Raw genomic sequence first — 14,926 nt, forward strand, 5'->3', positions numbered from 1 at the left:
CACTGCCAGAGCCTTTCCTCGATGCAGTGAAAGACTCTGACAGCAGAGAAAGGTTCTTGCAGGAGGAAGGCACCAGGGAAAGGCTCTGGCAGCTCCCCACTGCCAGAGTCTTTCCCGGCTGCTTCTTCTCTACCAGAGCCTTTCCCTGCAGCGTGTAGCTACACATCACAGTGAGTGTGGACGCTGTGTGTACCCTACACACTGCCACAAGTGTAGACAAGGCCTTTGACTTCAGTGGGAATTGGATCAAGCCCCTGTGTAGGCTCCTGTTCCCTGTAAACTCTTTAAAGTGTCATGTGACTCCCGGATCAGCTGTGAACACAATCTGGTGGCTGCCCTAGGAAAAACAATGACAATTTGAAACAGGTAGAAGGAGGCAGAAAGAAATACATACATATGAGTGGTAGTGAACCAACAGAGGCAGGTTTCAGAGTAACAGCCGTGTTAGTCTGTATTCGCAAAAAGAAAAGGAGTACTTGTGACACCTTAGAGACTAACCAATTTATTTGAGCATGAGCTTTCGTGAGCTACAGCTCACTTCATCAGATGCATACCGTGGAAACTGCAGCAGACTTTATATATACACAGAGAATATGAAACAATACCTCCTCCCACCCCACTGTCCTGCTGGTAATAGCTTATCTAAAGTAATCATCAGGTTAGGCCATTTCCAGCACAAATCCAGGTTTTCTCACCCTCCACCCCCCCACACAAATTCACTCTCCTGCTGGTGATAGCCAGAGTTGTCACTTTGGATGGGCTATCACCAGCAGGAGAGTGAATTTGTGTGGGGGGGTGGAGGGTGAGAAAACCTGGATTTGTGCTGGAAATGGCCTAACCTGATGATTACTTTAGATAAGCTATTACCAGCAGGACAGTGGGGTGGGAGGAGGTATTGTTTCATATTCTCTGTGTATATATAAAGTCTGCTGCAGTTTCCACGGTATGCATCTGATGAAGTGAGCTGTAGCTCACGAAAGCTCATGCTCAAATAAATTGGTTAGTCTCTAAGGTGCCACAAGTACTCCTCAACAGAGGCAGAGTTCTCATGCTCCATCTGTCAAGCTGCCCTAGATAATACAGTTCATATCACAACCTTTACTCAGCTCTTTTGGTGGCTATATATTGAAGTGGATTGTCCTAGTGATTGGAGCAGGACCCTGGCTGCAACACTGGATAACTCAAGTTGTGAAGAGCTACAACATGGTTTTGTCTTCGTCTGTGGATATATATGGTATAACCAAGTTAAGGAATTACATACCCTAAATAGCCACCAGGTTTAAAACAAAAGACCTACCAACATATAACTCTTATTTGTCAAGAAAGACATCTGCACCTGAATGCAGTTCTGAGATGCAGAGAGAGGCTAGAGCCTGCTATGCTAGTGAATGAAATTGAGACCCAGAAACTATTAACAGAAGTGGAATTGAGGAGTCTGTTTTTATTTTCCAGACTGAGTAAAACACAAAACAAAAAGACCATAAACAGTGAGAATCAAATGCCGTGTTTAAAATGTGTTCCCAGTTTACTATAACAGAAGGTATGGTCAGTAACAGACTAACAGTTATTAAACGTGTAACACATAACATTAAATATAGACACTCACTTAGGTCCCCAATCCGGCAAACACTTCCACATGTGCTTCGTTTTTATTACCCTGAGCATCAGTGGCACGACTCGGATCACTCTCCAGACTGCGCATTTGTTCCTGCAGACGCGTTTGCTTTTTGCTAGTCGTGCCCGCTGTGTTTTCGGACGTGTGGACCCGGGCGTCAGCAGAGGACTCCTTGCCGCGGCAACTCTCGAGAGACAAACAAAGGCCGGTGAGTGGCCGACGGCCACGCTGGCCTGGATACAGCGGGTGCTGAAAGCCCCCACGGTACCCAGGGAGGCTGGGACAGTCCGAGAAGCAGAGGCGGCTGCCAGGCTGACACCGGCTCCCGCCTCCAGCCGGGCGGGCTTGTTCCCAGGGCCGCAGGGCAGGAGGAGTTGCGTGCGGGCGGGCGGCGAGCTGCCTGCTCCATGCGGAGGCTCACGTAGCCCCCGGGAGGGGGAGCTGTCCTCCTGCCGCTGGGCTGGGCACCCCCGGGACCCGGCAGGGGAGGGCGATCTGTGCGAGCCCAGCTCCCGGCAGGGGAGAGGCGGAGCCTGGCGCGATCAGAGCCAGCCCCAAAGGCTGCGCAGGCTCCGGAGCCTGTCAACAGAGCGGTTCTCCCCGCTAGGTATCCCTGCCAGCGGCTCGTCCTCCGGGGCAGGGCAGGGCTGTCTTCCCCGCGGGCTGGGCGGGGGCCAGCAGCCCCCTTCTAGCATGATCCGGGGAGACCCCTCTGCCTGCACAGGCGGAGCCATTTCCTGGAGCTGAGGCTGCCGCAGCCGGAGCTGGGGCTGGGCACAATGGGAGGGGAAGCGGCGGAGTGAAGGGCTGAACCCCACCGTGCAGGCGGCTCCCCAATGCCCTGCCCGCGCGGCCCAGGAGACCCGCAGCGGCCGATCCAGGGAGGTGAGCCCCGGGGAAGGGACGGGCACGGGTGTAGCTCTCGGCGGGACTGCCCCCCCCCCCCGCCACCGGCCCCACTGGTACCCAGTGCTGGTACCCTGACTCTGATCCCAGCCCCCACCGCGTTCCCCGAGATTCCTGACTTGGGGCAGCCGCTCCCCGGCTCCCAGGGCCGGTGATGTGGTTACTTGTGTAGTTAGTTGCCAGCCCATCACATGATCGCCCTCCCTTTTGTTTCCGAAATGAAAACGAAAGAGGGATGGTGGAGTCGCTGCCTGCCTTGCTCCTGCCCTCTGCCCCTCAGCCTGGTTATTTTGTGGGTGCTGAGTGCAGCGTCCAGACAGAAGTTACCCCCCAGCGCGGGCTCAGATTGTGCTCCCAACATAAGGGCCTGGGAACAGAGCGGGAGAGGAAACCCTGGCCCAGATGTGTTCACACTAAGATCCAACAGTCAAATTCCGCTCCCCTCCCCTTCCTTCTGGTGCCTTTTCAGCATTAAAAAAAGACTAGAGCGAGAGAGAAACAGACAACTCCAGGGACCCAGGATTTTTTGCCCCCATCAGCTCTACAAGGGAGATAGAGCACAATGAGAAGTCAAGTGACAAAAGGTCCTAAGGGCATCCCTGGCACCAGATCAAAATCATGGACAGTCCACGGGGTTCGCCCAGTTACAAGGAGACCCCCCTCCACCCTACATCTTAACACCCTGTGACAACCAGCCCCCCTGAGTGGGTTGTCATATAAAGGGGGCTTTGGGCCAATGTGTGACGAAGGGGGAAAACGAGCGCACAGATACAAGATACTCCCACCCTTCCCACGGCCTGATATCCAAGTTAAAATGGGGTGGGGGGTTGTTAATGCTGCTCTAAAGCTATCCCTGCTCTGAGTGTTTTCGGAGGGAGTGGGTGGCACAGTACAGGCAGTGGCTGCTAGCCATGGCAACACAACTTGAGGCCCACAGCTGGAGACTGATAGGATTATGGAGATCTCTCTCTCCATACCCTGGCTAGGCTCACAAGTGTTTAGAGAGGTGAGAATTTCCTACGGGGTGCTAATTTCTTCAATCCTCACCCCTCTCACCCACCTTTCCCCCAACCATGTCAATCTCCCACTGCTTCCATCTTCTTTCTGTTTTTTAAAAAAAATAGGTTTCAGAGTAACAGCCGTGTTAGTCTGTATTTGCAAAAAGAAATGGAGTACTTGTGGCACCTTAGAGACTAACCAATTTATTTGAGCTGATGAAGTGAGCTGTAGCTCACGAAAGCTCATGCTCAAATAAATTGGTTAGTCTCTAAGGTGCCACAAGTACTCCATTTCTTTTTGCAAAAAAAAAATAGTCAAGCTTACCTTATTGCTGCTGCTTCCAGATCCAAGGTTTAGCCCACTCAGGGAATGGGGTACCCTGTGCGACAGCATGTCCCTGTGATTGGCTCTGCCTCATCAGTGTGACTGGGGATCCAGAGTTATGGCCAGGGATTCCTGACCTATATGGCCTACCCAGGCCCATCCTCATCATCCTGCTGTCAGCCCTGTGCAGAGGATGGTGTGTCTGAAATGTAGGTCTCTTATTCTCATGCGCCATTTGGGTAAATGTTGCCAGCTGCACCTCTTTGTGGAAACAAAGGAGGCAAAGACAAGAGAAGGAAATGAACTGTTGAATCATTTGATCCATTCCCCTGCTGTGGCAGGATTACTCTGTAACATGTCATTTTAAATAATGTGGTGCTTCAGGAAAGGCAGAAGATTGCAAATGGATTTTGATAAGAATCATTTGTAAATGTAAAATGTGAGATCCTTTCTGTTAATCACTTGGAGTGCCAAGTTTGCACATACAGTATTTTGGGAAGTATAGTTACTTATATTGCCAATATTCATTTTTCTGTATTAAGAATTGCTTCTGTTTAATTTTAATTGTTATTAATTTTTTTTTAAACCAGGAACAGGGATATGTAAGTGTGTATCAGAAAGTGGCCTGACAGTTCTTGTTTCGAACTCTCTTTTTGGTTAAATTGGCTTCAGTTCTTGTTTCAAACTCTCCCTTTGGTTAAATGTTACAGCTTTCAGTTCTGATGCTCTTTTACACCCAGTGCTAATTAAAGCCAAAGTCATGTGCATTATTTTTGCCTTTAGCAGGGGAGGGGAAAAACATGTCATGGAGTTTCAGCTTTGGAAATGTAGAGTAGTTTCCAGAAGATTCATGGAGGCTTTGAATACTTAACTGAGCTGCTGAAAATAGTGATAAGAGCTTCTGGGAAGCAAAGATGAGGAAGCCAGGGTCCACAGGTCTTTATAGAGAAAAGAAATCGAGAACTTAAAATTAGTAAAAATCAACCTTGGGTCCAGTTTCACAGGTGAAACACTATGTCCAGTGCTCATGCTCTTTCCTTTCAGCTACTCATATGGCACTGAATCTTTAATTTCACCTTGACAATGAAGTTGACATTTCTTGATACCCAAGTCTAACTGTTTTGACTGGTTAGAGGTGGTGATTTTTCTAAAGCAATGCTGTTAGTTTAAAATTTTGTTTTTAAAAATCAAATTTCCTTACCTGTGTTACCAGTAACAGCCAAGATTAAAACAACAAACAGAATTTTTAAAATCTAGTTTATTTTTCAGTAGCTTTCATTTAGCATCTTTGCATTGCTTTCTGCTTGACTAACGGAAACAGACTCACCAGTTTCATTTCAGGTTCTCAGTCACTAGCACTAGACTGTAAAGTTTAGATTCCAAACACTGCAATCAAAGTTTTATCTCGTTTTAAGCAAAACTCTTTCCCCTGGAATTATAAAACCCATTGGAAACAATTTTGTTCTTAGGTTTTGTGTGAAAACAAAGCAAAAAAGGATGTTGAACCTGTTTACCTTAAATTAAAACTTTAGGCCTCTGTTTTCCAAAACCTTTAATGTAGCAGTTAATAGGGTTTTTTTTTTAAAGCTAGTTGGGAACCTCATTTCATTTATAGAGTGCATGAGCTCAGTAGTAGGTAGTCTTCCATCAGAAGGCTACTGCAAGCATTTATGAAGTCTATGAAGAAAAGCCCTTCGGCTGCATAGTTGTTCAGTTATCTGAGGTTCTTTCATCATGGATCTGCTTCTGCTTCCGTGGAAGTTAATGGCAAAATTGTCGTGAACTGGCATGAAAGCAAGATTGGGTCCTACCTCTTAACATCTTTGGCCAATAGACAAGTAGCAGGGACATTCTTTAGCTAGTTCTCAACATTTTAAAGTTGAAGAAGCCACTATGAAAAAAATCCTCATATAGTTTTAAGGAGTTGTGATAATGTTTTATAATGCTTCAGTTTTCCTTGGTTTAGATAGCTGTGCCTGCCTGGGAAACTGGCCCATCCACTCGTTGCCATGAAGTGTACCAGATCTTCTGAGTGTCAGAGACTTCCCTTCCTACTAGAGGATGCCCTAACAAGAGAGGCCAGGAATTGGAAGGTGCCAGTTTTTTGGAATTTCACACTGAAGGTATTTTTTTCTGTTCTCTATGGAAATGCATTAGGATTCCAGAAGGTTTTCTGCAAAATACAGCCCCAATTCTGCTATCCGATCCACATGTCCACATCGCATATGGACTAGATACCAGGATTGGGATCTGTGTCTGTCCAGATTTCAATTTAGTATAACAAGATGCACAATATCGAAAACACAGTTGATCCAAAATAAAATTTAGAGAATATCCTTGCATAAATGAGAACCTGGGAGTGGCAATCAGATGACAGGGGATTGTGTTTATTTGGTGTTAAATAGGTCATATACGTAAGTAATCCTAAAATCTACAGTGCTTGATCACTTTTTATTCCCCACCCTCCAATTTCACTGAGATGAGAGTAAGAGAGGATGCTCTGCGATCTAATGATTAGGAGTCAGGAAACTAAATTCTGTTCCTGGCTCTGCCATTGGCTCACTCTGTTACCTAGGGAAGCCACTTAACTTCGCTCAGTTTTTCTGTTTGTCATATGGGGATAATAATGCTTACCACATTTGTAAAGTGCTTTGAAATCAAAGTGCAAAATTGCCCTTGAAAAGCATTTCAGGCTATGTCCCTTCTCTTCACAATCTAATGGAAGTGCTAGATAAGTGCAAGGTATTAGTATTTATTTTATTAATGAACCGGGCACTATCATCTGAATGGATAATTTGAGATCAATATAATACAAGTTAATGGTGGACATTGTTATCTGAATCATCCCCTAATTTATACTTTGTGCCTATGACACAGCTCTGGTTGCTTTTATATTAACATTTAAATGCATACCATAAATCACTTACAATAATACAATGTCAACAAGACTTATTTTAGTCTGTCCTCTCCTCGGAACATGTCCTCAGAAGAAAAGCCTCTGTAGGTAGATAGGTTTTGCGGCATGTCCTCTATGGTAGCAAACTTGGCTTCTATCCAGTCCAGGGATAGAGCAAATTTGAGAGACAAGGAGCTGCACAAAGAACCTGTAGATGTACAAATCAGCTCAAGCCCTCAAGATGATCTCTACTGTTGGACTAAGAGTATAACTGAGCTGTTGATTAGAGCATTTAAACAGATGGGTTTTTAAATTCTATTCCTCCAAAGTAAGTGTGGTGTTTAACAAACCACCAATTGTGTTTTAACTTTCTTCCTCCATCTCAGGGGACAGATCTCTCTCCATCACATTATGAGAAAGCAGTTCTCTGGATTGCAGAATTGAGCTCCCAGTTCCAATTTTACTCTGAAACGTTTGCCTTGGCTATCAACGTTCTTAACCGGTTTTTGGCATCAGTAAAGGTAGAGATTCTCTTTGGAAGCTTTCTTTTATGATTTTATTATTAACCAGGGCTGCCGCGAATATTTAATTAGGATTCAGTTTGTACACAAATCTAGCTGGACTGTAGGTATTTCGGAATCACTCCGATAGTGAACCTCTAGAAAGCACAGAACTCAGATAGCAATCAAGGCCCTGGCATGTGTTAAACTTTAAGTCAGTAGGACATAAGTAGGAGCTTAATTTAAGCACATACTTGAGTGCTGTCCTAAATAGGGATTCCACCTGAATTATAGTTCAAATGTAGTTATAAACATGAAGACTTTGTGTTCGTGCAACTACGTTTCACCACTATTTTACACAAACTACGGGCCTGATGGCTCTGCCTTTGGAATCAGTGGCAAAATTTCTCATTGGCTTTGGTGTCAACAGGACAGGACCCTATCTTATGTATTATTACTCAGAGTCATAATCGGCATCAGGCGAAGGTTCAAGTCTAGTATACAGTACCCACCAATTTACAATAAATAAATGGAATCATCACATTCTGACTGGTAGCCCTGCAGGTCAGGGCTGACTGTTTTGCATGATCTAAGAACGGAATGCCGTGATACCTGCACTCAGGAGGGGATTCCTTCCATTGTAATTTTTCATGTCTTTGCTTTGTTTGAGCATCAAATTATCCTTTACTAATAAGTAGTTTTAATGCAAACTAAAGGTGAAGACTTGGGCCTCTCTGTCTGAATGACCATTGTTTATTTTCATCTAGAACGTTGTCTTCTGTGCTCAGTGTTTTGCTCTTTCCCCTGCAGGCACAAGTAAAATACCTTCGGTGCATAGCAGTTACCTGCCTCGTCCTTGCAGCAAAAACCAATGAAGAAGATGAGGTCTGTATGTTTTATTTAAATACAGTAAATCAACTTCTGGTCATTCTTGGAAGTCATTCATGTTTCCAGGCTTTTACCAATTTATCCTCTTTGTCCTTTGGTTAGCTAACCTGTAAAGTGGGAACAATAACACTTGTCTTGTCTTGATATTACTTAACCATCATTTGGAAAGTGTAATGAGTCCCTTGAATGAAAGATGTATATTATTAAAGCTCTGTCCTTCACTTGTGCTGCAGTGGTGGGAAATTGGGAGATTAAGGAAGCCAAGACAGGGTAATAGTTCTTCAAAGGAAGGTTAGAAGGTATGTATTTTCCTGAAGGTAGAAGATGTGGCTTGACTTCTATCCAATTAAGTTTGGAGCAGATAACTCAAACATGGGTTGGTTCCCAGTCCATTCATTAAACACTTAAATCAGCAACTGCTTACCTGAAAAGAGATAATCTCTGTGAGATAATTACCCAGTTATAATCATGTGGCTAAAACCTCTTGCAGCATTTTGAAAGCACACCTCAAAAATCATGTAAACCGTTTTGGACTAGTTTCATTTCAAATTTGGAGATTAAAAAAAAAAAAAAAATTGAAGGCTTGTAATAATAGCTCAAAATTGCCTTTCAAGAGCATAGATTGCATCCTCTCCTCTTTGTTATCTAAATGTGGCCAAAGCTTTTATTTTTCAAACTGTAATGAAAAGAGAAGAGCTCTGGGCTCAAGGCCTTTTTAAAGGTCATGAAGTAGAAGAACTCGGTATTGTAAATGCTGGAGTCAGAAGTGTGTTTCTCCTTGAACATGTCAACATCCTTGAAATGCTCTGCAGAGATGCTCATAAGCCTTCACACAATACATACCGTAAGGTTGTGCTTTGCAATATTTTCCCAGTGTACAGGAGAAGTTGAGTCATTGGCCACAGGAAATAAGATAACCACAAATAAAGAAAAAGCACCGAGAAACAGGCTAGCAGGAGGCTTCAGAGAGACCGTCACAACAGCAAAATAATAAGGCTGGGGAAGCAGTGCTCTTGAATCTCGAATTTCATATTAAACAGGGTCACATTCCCTCTTGGTGTTGTCAGGAGGTATTTAGAAATCGGGTAACCTGAATTTAAACAATTCTTGGCTCCTCAAGGCACCCATATGTTAATCAGATCCCTTTGCATGCACAGACAACAAAAGGTCGCGCACAACGTTGTGTAGTAAGGTGGCTTCTTTATTATTATTATTCTTTTCAATTTTCACAGGTAATACCATCAGTGAAGAAGCTTGCAGTGCAGAGTGGTTGTAAATGCTCTCCAGCTGAGATTTTGAGAATGGAAAGAATTATACTAGATAAGCTTCACTGGGATCTTTACACAGCTACACCTATGGATTTCTTAAACATTGTAAGCACTAAGAATTTTGCAAAAGTCTAAACCAGTTTTGTTTCTCGTTTAAGGAAACAGCTCTTTTACCAAATAAGACTAGAAAACACAGATGCACGTGCGCTCACCACCCCCTTCCACAGTGACTTTTAAGCCACACATTCTTAGCTATCTGCAAGTCTTTTGAAGAATGTTACAGTGCAAAATGTCGATTTCTTTTAAACACTGCTAGTCAAAACCTTTAATTTTTGTTTAAAAATTATTCAACCAGACCCCCATTTTTAAAGGACAACTAAAATGGACTTTAAAAAGATTCCTGTACTGCACAACTGTACTCCATTTTTATTTCTATTTTTTAAATACACACTGCAAAAATATTTCTAACTATTTCCATTCTATTAATACTGTACATACAAAGCTGTCAGAATTTTTGCTACATTTCACACACAGGTCCTCTCAAACCATCTTTTGCCCCCCACTGAAACTTGACCACAGTTTTGGGCAATTAGACCATACGGATCTGGCACTTAGTCACATTATTTGCTAAACACTTCATAGAAACAATTACACTTTTCTTAAATAAATGATCATGTGTTTATAAGGCAAAAATCACGTGTTATGAACATACCCTGGGCTCTCTTTTTATGGTAATGGATGGATATTTAAACCATATTAAGCTGCTGATTGTTTGAAAACCACCTATCATAGCCAGGTGCTTGGACTATGAATTTACTGAGGAAACAGAAGCATTACAACTGAATTTACTCCTATCTGCTGGCCTGAATACCACTTGTCTTTTGTTGGCAGTCAGGATAATGCAGTGACTTCAGAATTTGTTAGAAAACACAGACCTTTTACATTCATTATAAGCTTTAAAACAGTTTGATGGTTGGCAAGTACAACACAAACCAAGTAACACATGGTAACAGGGAAAATATTTCTACACTTCCTGATGTGGATTGAAATTAGTTTGCACTTCTGGTCAATAACATATGAAACGTACAAAGTTCACTGTTGACCTCTGCTTTTTTTATATATATATATGTATGTATATATTTATCTTCTCTCCAGTTCCATGCCATGGTGATGTCCAACTGGCCCCATCTACTAAATGGGCTGCCTCAGATGAATCCTTCCCGCCATGTTGCGTTCTTGACCAAACAGCTACAGCACTGTATGGCATGCCACCAACTATTGCAGTTTAAGGGCTCCACATTGGCTTTGGTGATCATCACCTTAGAGTTGGAGAGGCTGACTCCTGACTGGTTTCCTGTTATTACTGATCTGCTAAAAAAAGCACAGGTAGGAGTCAAAATGGCCTCAAACCACAAATTTGAGGCCAGCGCACAGATAAATGAATAAAGCTTGCGGCGTATTTACAACCAACATTGCACGTTTTTAATGTACTTCTCAGGAGTGCATGTATATGTCAGGGTCTGTTCTCCCTTTGATACCAACCCCCTTAGTGTTAATAGGACTTAGGTACTCCTGGAGGAAAGAGTGCACTGCATTTCGTTACAGGGGTCTTTTATTGTGAAAGGTGGGTCAATCACATTAGACCCAATTTTCGAGACATTTCAGTGCTCATTTGCTCTCAAAGAGGAGGAGGTTCTTCATTGTTCTCAATGGGAACTGCTGGGTGCTGAGCAGGATTGAAAATCTGCTCGTTTATATGATTTAGGAATGCCAGGATCTTTCAGTGCATTTACTTCAGCTAAAAACAGTCTGTTGAACATATGGATAGATGAAGGCCACACCCTACCTCCTGGGCATTTCTGTTTGTCTTGAAATAGAGACATTTTCTCTTATTTACAGAACACATGTGCTCATTAAGAACATGTGCAGTGAGTATGGAGGTAGTCTGGGAGTCAAAAAACGTAGAATCTGTTCTTAACTTTGCCATTTGCTCATCATGTGACCTTGGGCTCGTCAGTGACTGAACCCCCTACATCCTAGTTTCCTCGTCAGTAACATTGGGATAATGATTTTCACCCACCTTTTGTAAAATTCTGGAGATCTACTGATGAGAAGCTCTATAAATGCTAAGCTATTATTATAAGCCTTGAATACTGGAAAATTTGATATTGGTTTTTTCCTTTCACTGAGCTTACTTAGAATTGCACGTCAATTAAAGCTTTCACCAGAGGACAGAATAATTTAACAAACTGGAGAAAAATGGTTCTGTATCTTTCATTGCAGGTTAGTAGCGTCAAATTCATCCATTGTAAAGAGCTTGTGGATCAGCAGCTAATGCATTTACAACCATCCAATGCTGTTTATATCTTTAATCCTGCCAACCAAGCCATCCAAGCCCATCCAGAGGAAAAGTTACCCTACTGTTATTCTGAATGGAAGAATTCAAGTCAAATTAGTTCAAGGGTCACTGTGAGTCAGCCAGTTCCAGCAACTTTCACACCTACTTCCGTCAAAATTCATGAAGACAGCATGGAGACAGATGAGTTCTATGATGGATTCAGGCACCTATACAACGAGGATGGTGTCCCAGAAGGTGGAAGGGTCAGCATCGCTGGCTCATGCAATAATCTGAGGCAAGGAGAAAGTAGTTCCCCTTGTCCTCCATTACAGCCACCTGAAATTAACTAGGGGAGGCCATAATTGTGTAGGAACTAGCAAATGCGGTTGCCAATAGGTCAGATGAATGGAATGCTAGATGCTGTCAAATGAAAGCATTCCTTGTTTTGGATAGAGCAATGCCAAAAACATTAACTTGCCGCCTTTTAAGTGTGTCCTAAAACAATGTTTGCTACTTCCCCACCATTTTTGTATGATCTGAGCATAAAGCTGGGTTAAAACCTCAACAGCTATGGATAGCTGAAGTCATACAACTCAGGGATCTAAATTCAGCAGATGGGGCTTCACACTGCACTTGGAGGAACTGATGGAACTACATTCCTTGGGCAGCTATTATTTAGGCTCTCTCCCAGCATGCATTGTGACTTCAGCCCTTCCAGACTATAACATTGTTCTCTTCTACCAGCTGTTTCCATAATTTGAACAGCTGTAGGTGAGTTGCCTTGTGGGGAAGGGCGCTCCCATTGCATGGACCATTAGGTCTATTGAAATATTCCTAGGTGGGACCAAACTTCTGATTTAACAGTGAACAAAAATGTGTCATGAGAACAGACTAAGCCACAGTGTAGGAAATTCCAGTTTTACTTAAGGGCTGATCTTGAACTCAAAATATGCTCTGAGTGCTCTGGCACCTTTCAGAATCAAGCTTTTAGGGACTGATCCATTGCAACCAATGGAAAGACTCCAGTGGGCTTTGCATCAGACCTTCACAGATTATGTGGTGCAATTGAATTTTGTTCATATTGTAGCATGCGAACTGTCTCTCTCTCTCTTTTTTTTTTTTTTAAAAAAAAACACCTTTTCTTTTACAATTTATATATTTTTAAAAACATTTGGTTCTTTGCCTTAACTACTAATTTCCACAGTGAGGCAGTTAAACTGACTTCTGTAGTTTGTAACAGTTTTAAAGCAGCCTGGCAAATGTTTTAAAGGATGAGTCCTGAAAGAGTGATTGTTACTTTATTTAAAACAGGGGCCAGCACTTTTAAGTTAATTTTTTGTTTGTATACTAATTTGAAAGTGTAATCAGAACAATACTGTAGGGAAAACAGATTAGGCCTTGATCCTGCAAGTTGTGGCCCAGTATGAAAGCTAGTTACGTGCCTTTGTATGAGTGCAGGTAAGGGGCTTCAGGCATAACTCATCAGAGTGAGGGCCCCGGCCCATTCACTCTCAGTTGCGCATGGGTGAACATGGGGTGGGGCTAAGCAGAGACCTGAATGTAAGTGTCGTCCTAATACTGCTAGAGGGTTTACCCAAGCCTCACTCTAGCTATGCAGCAGCATTCTCCTTAATGAAGGATGAGGTTTCCTGGCAATCCTTGTCCTGCTCATCTCTTTTTTACCTTGTGCTGATGTGAAGCATCTCCCACAGCTACGCTGTGCGGGCTCAAAACTGTTAGTGGCTGAATTAACAGATTTAGTTTTAGAAATGTTCTGGTAAAATGTTGACAGCGTAAGCACCGTGGTACGGTCAGCTTTGTGTGTGTCTACGTGCACATGCGTGGGTGTGTAAGCCAAATTTCTTTTAAACTGCAAAAATATGTGTTAAATGTACCAAACAGTTGTTATCGCAGGGTGATGAATTCATGCAAGCGAGAGATGTGTGTATGAGTGCATTTGGACAACCACTGGAACACAGGGTGGGGTCATACAGCAAGGCAGGGCTATCACAAACTGTGAATGTTGCGCTTTATACTAGTTTAAACCACAGCTCTCCTTACAGGTTGAACAGGGTGGTTTGCCAGTCTGTCTCTTTGCAAGGATGTAGTAAATAAGTTTTCAAATTGGAATTAAAAAAGGATGCACTGTACCAGAAGAGAAAACTGTTTACAAGCCTTTCCACGCATCTCGAGGGCTAGTTTCTGGAGGGACTTGGAATGTTATTTATTAATCCTGCCGAAGTCGCATAAGGAACGTTTTCATTTTGTGGTAGGACCCCCCGAAAAAAAGCCAAGAAGAAAAAAAAAAAAAAAAAAGCAACGCCTTCCTTTTCTATCACAAACTGTGACTTGACTGCCTGACTTTTAAAGAGGCAAGTTATCTTTTGTAGTTTTCATTAAATAAACTGTAATCTAAATTCTAGCTTTCTGAGTGTGTTCCTTAAGGTTAAGAATGTAATAAAATTGGAATAGGGCCACAATCTGCCCTGATGCCACTCCATGCAATCCCTTGAAGGTAACAGGGTTGAGGGGGTGTTTGTCAAGGGACAATTTGGTCCCAGGGCTGTTTCATTTTGTATGCTGTTTCTTATGCACCCTCAGTAGCATAGCTGTAACTGACCTAAAACACTCAGACACATTGCACATCTTCCTTCCTGTCTAGCTTTGAGCTTGTGGGTAGTTTCCTGCCCCTCAGCTGGACAATTCGTCCTACACTATTTAACAAAGCCAAATTTTAACCTTTCTGTATTCTGGTCCACGGCACTTATCCCACTTTGTATACGGTTTCTTCATTCTAAAAGGCACACTCACACTGAAAAGCCTATTCAGAGATGTCACCATTTCCCAAATCAGGAACATGACTTGACACTAAAAGTGAACAGCAAAATCTACAGAGTGCCCATTGCAACAAAGGTATTCTGGCAGCTCTGTACCTTTGAGAGCATGCATCACCTCCCAAACACGTATTCTAATGTTACAGCTGTATCATAAATGTACTCGTTAGACTTCTGCACTTCCTCAACAGACAAATAAAATGTCACTTGTCAGCTAGCCATGGCTATGTTATCTACATAAAGATCATCCATTAGAACTTATAAGACTCCATGGTATATCGCTCAGACATACTTGCTGTTCTTTTAAGGACAGAAGAGCTGCTGCAATGGTCTTACCCGAGCTATAAGGAAGACAGTA

General features: G+C 42.9%; 1 protein-coding gene across 2 annotated transcripts; it reads left to right on the forward strand.

The window, feature by feature from the left end:
- Nucleotides 1-2,102: 2,102 nt before the first annotated feature.
- On the forward strand, nt 2,103-14,380 carry CCNI2 (cyclin I family member 2). Of its 2 annotated transcripts, XM_077823814.1 has the most exons (7): nt 2,109-2,500; nt 5,811-5,967; nt 7,127-7,261; nt 8,051-8,125; nt 9,361-9,501; nt 10,552-10,782; nt 11,680-14,379. In XM_077823814.1, exons 2-7 carry the CDS (start codon nt 5,854-5,856, stop codon nt 12,082-12,084), a joined length of 1,101 nt encoding a protein of 366 aa, XP_077679940.1. In that variant the 5' UTR covers nt 2,109-2,500; nt 5,811-5,853; the 3' UTR covers nt 12,085-14,379. The 2 variants fall into 2 exon arrangements, with proteins under 2 accessions (XP_077679942.1, XP_077679940.1); XM_077823816.1 differs by lacking the exon at nt 7,127-7,261 and having other exon boundaries at nt 2,103-2,500; nt 11,680-14,380.
- Nucleotides 14,381-14,926: the final 546 nt, after the last annotated feature.

The sequence above is a fragment of the Eretmochelys imbricata genome, chromosome 8, assembly GCF_965152235.1.
Source record: "Eretmochelys imbricata isolate rEreImb1 chromosome 8, rEreImb1.hap1, whole genome shotgun sequence".
Classification (NCBI taxonomy): Eukaryota; Metazoa; Chordata; order Testudines; family Cheloniidae; genus Eretmochelys; species Eretmochelys imbricata.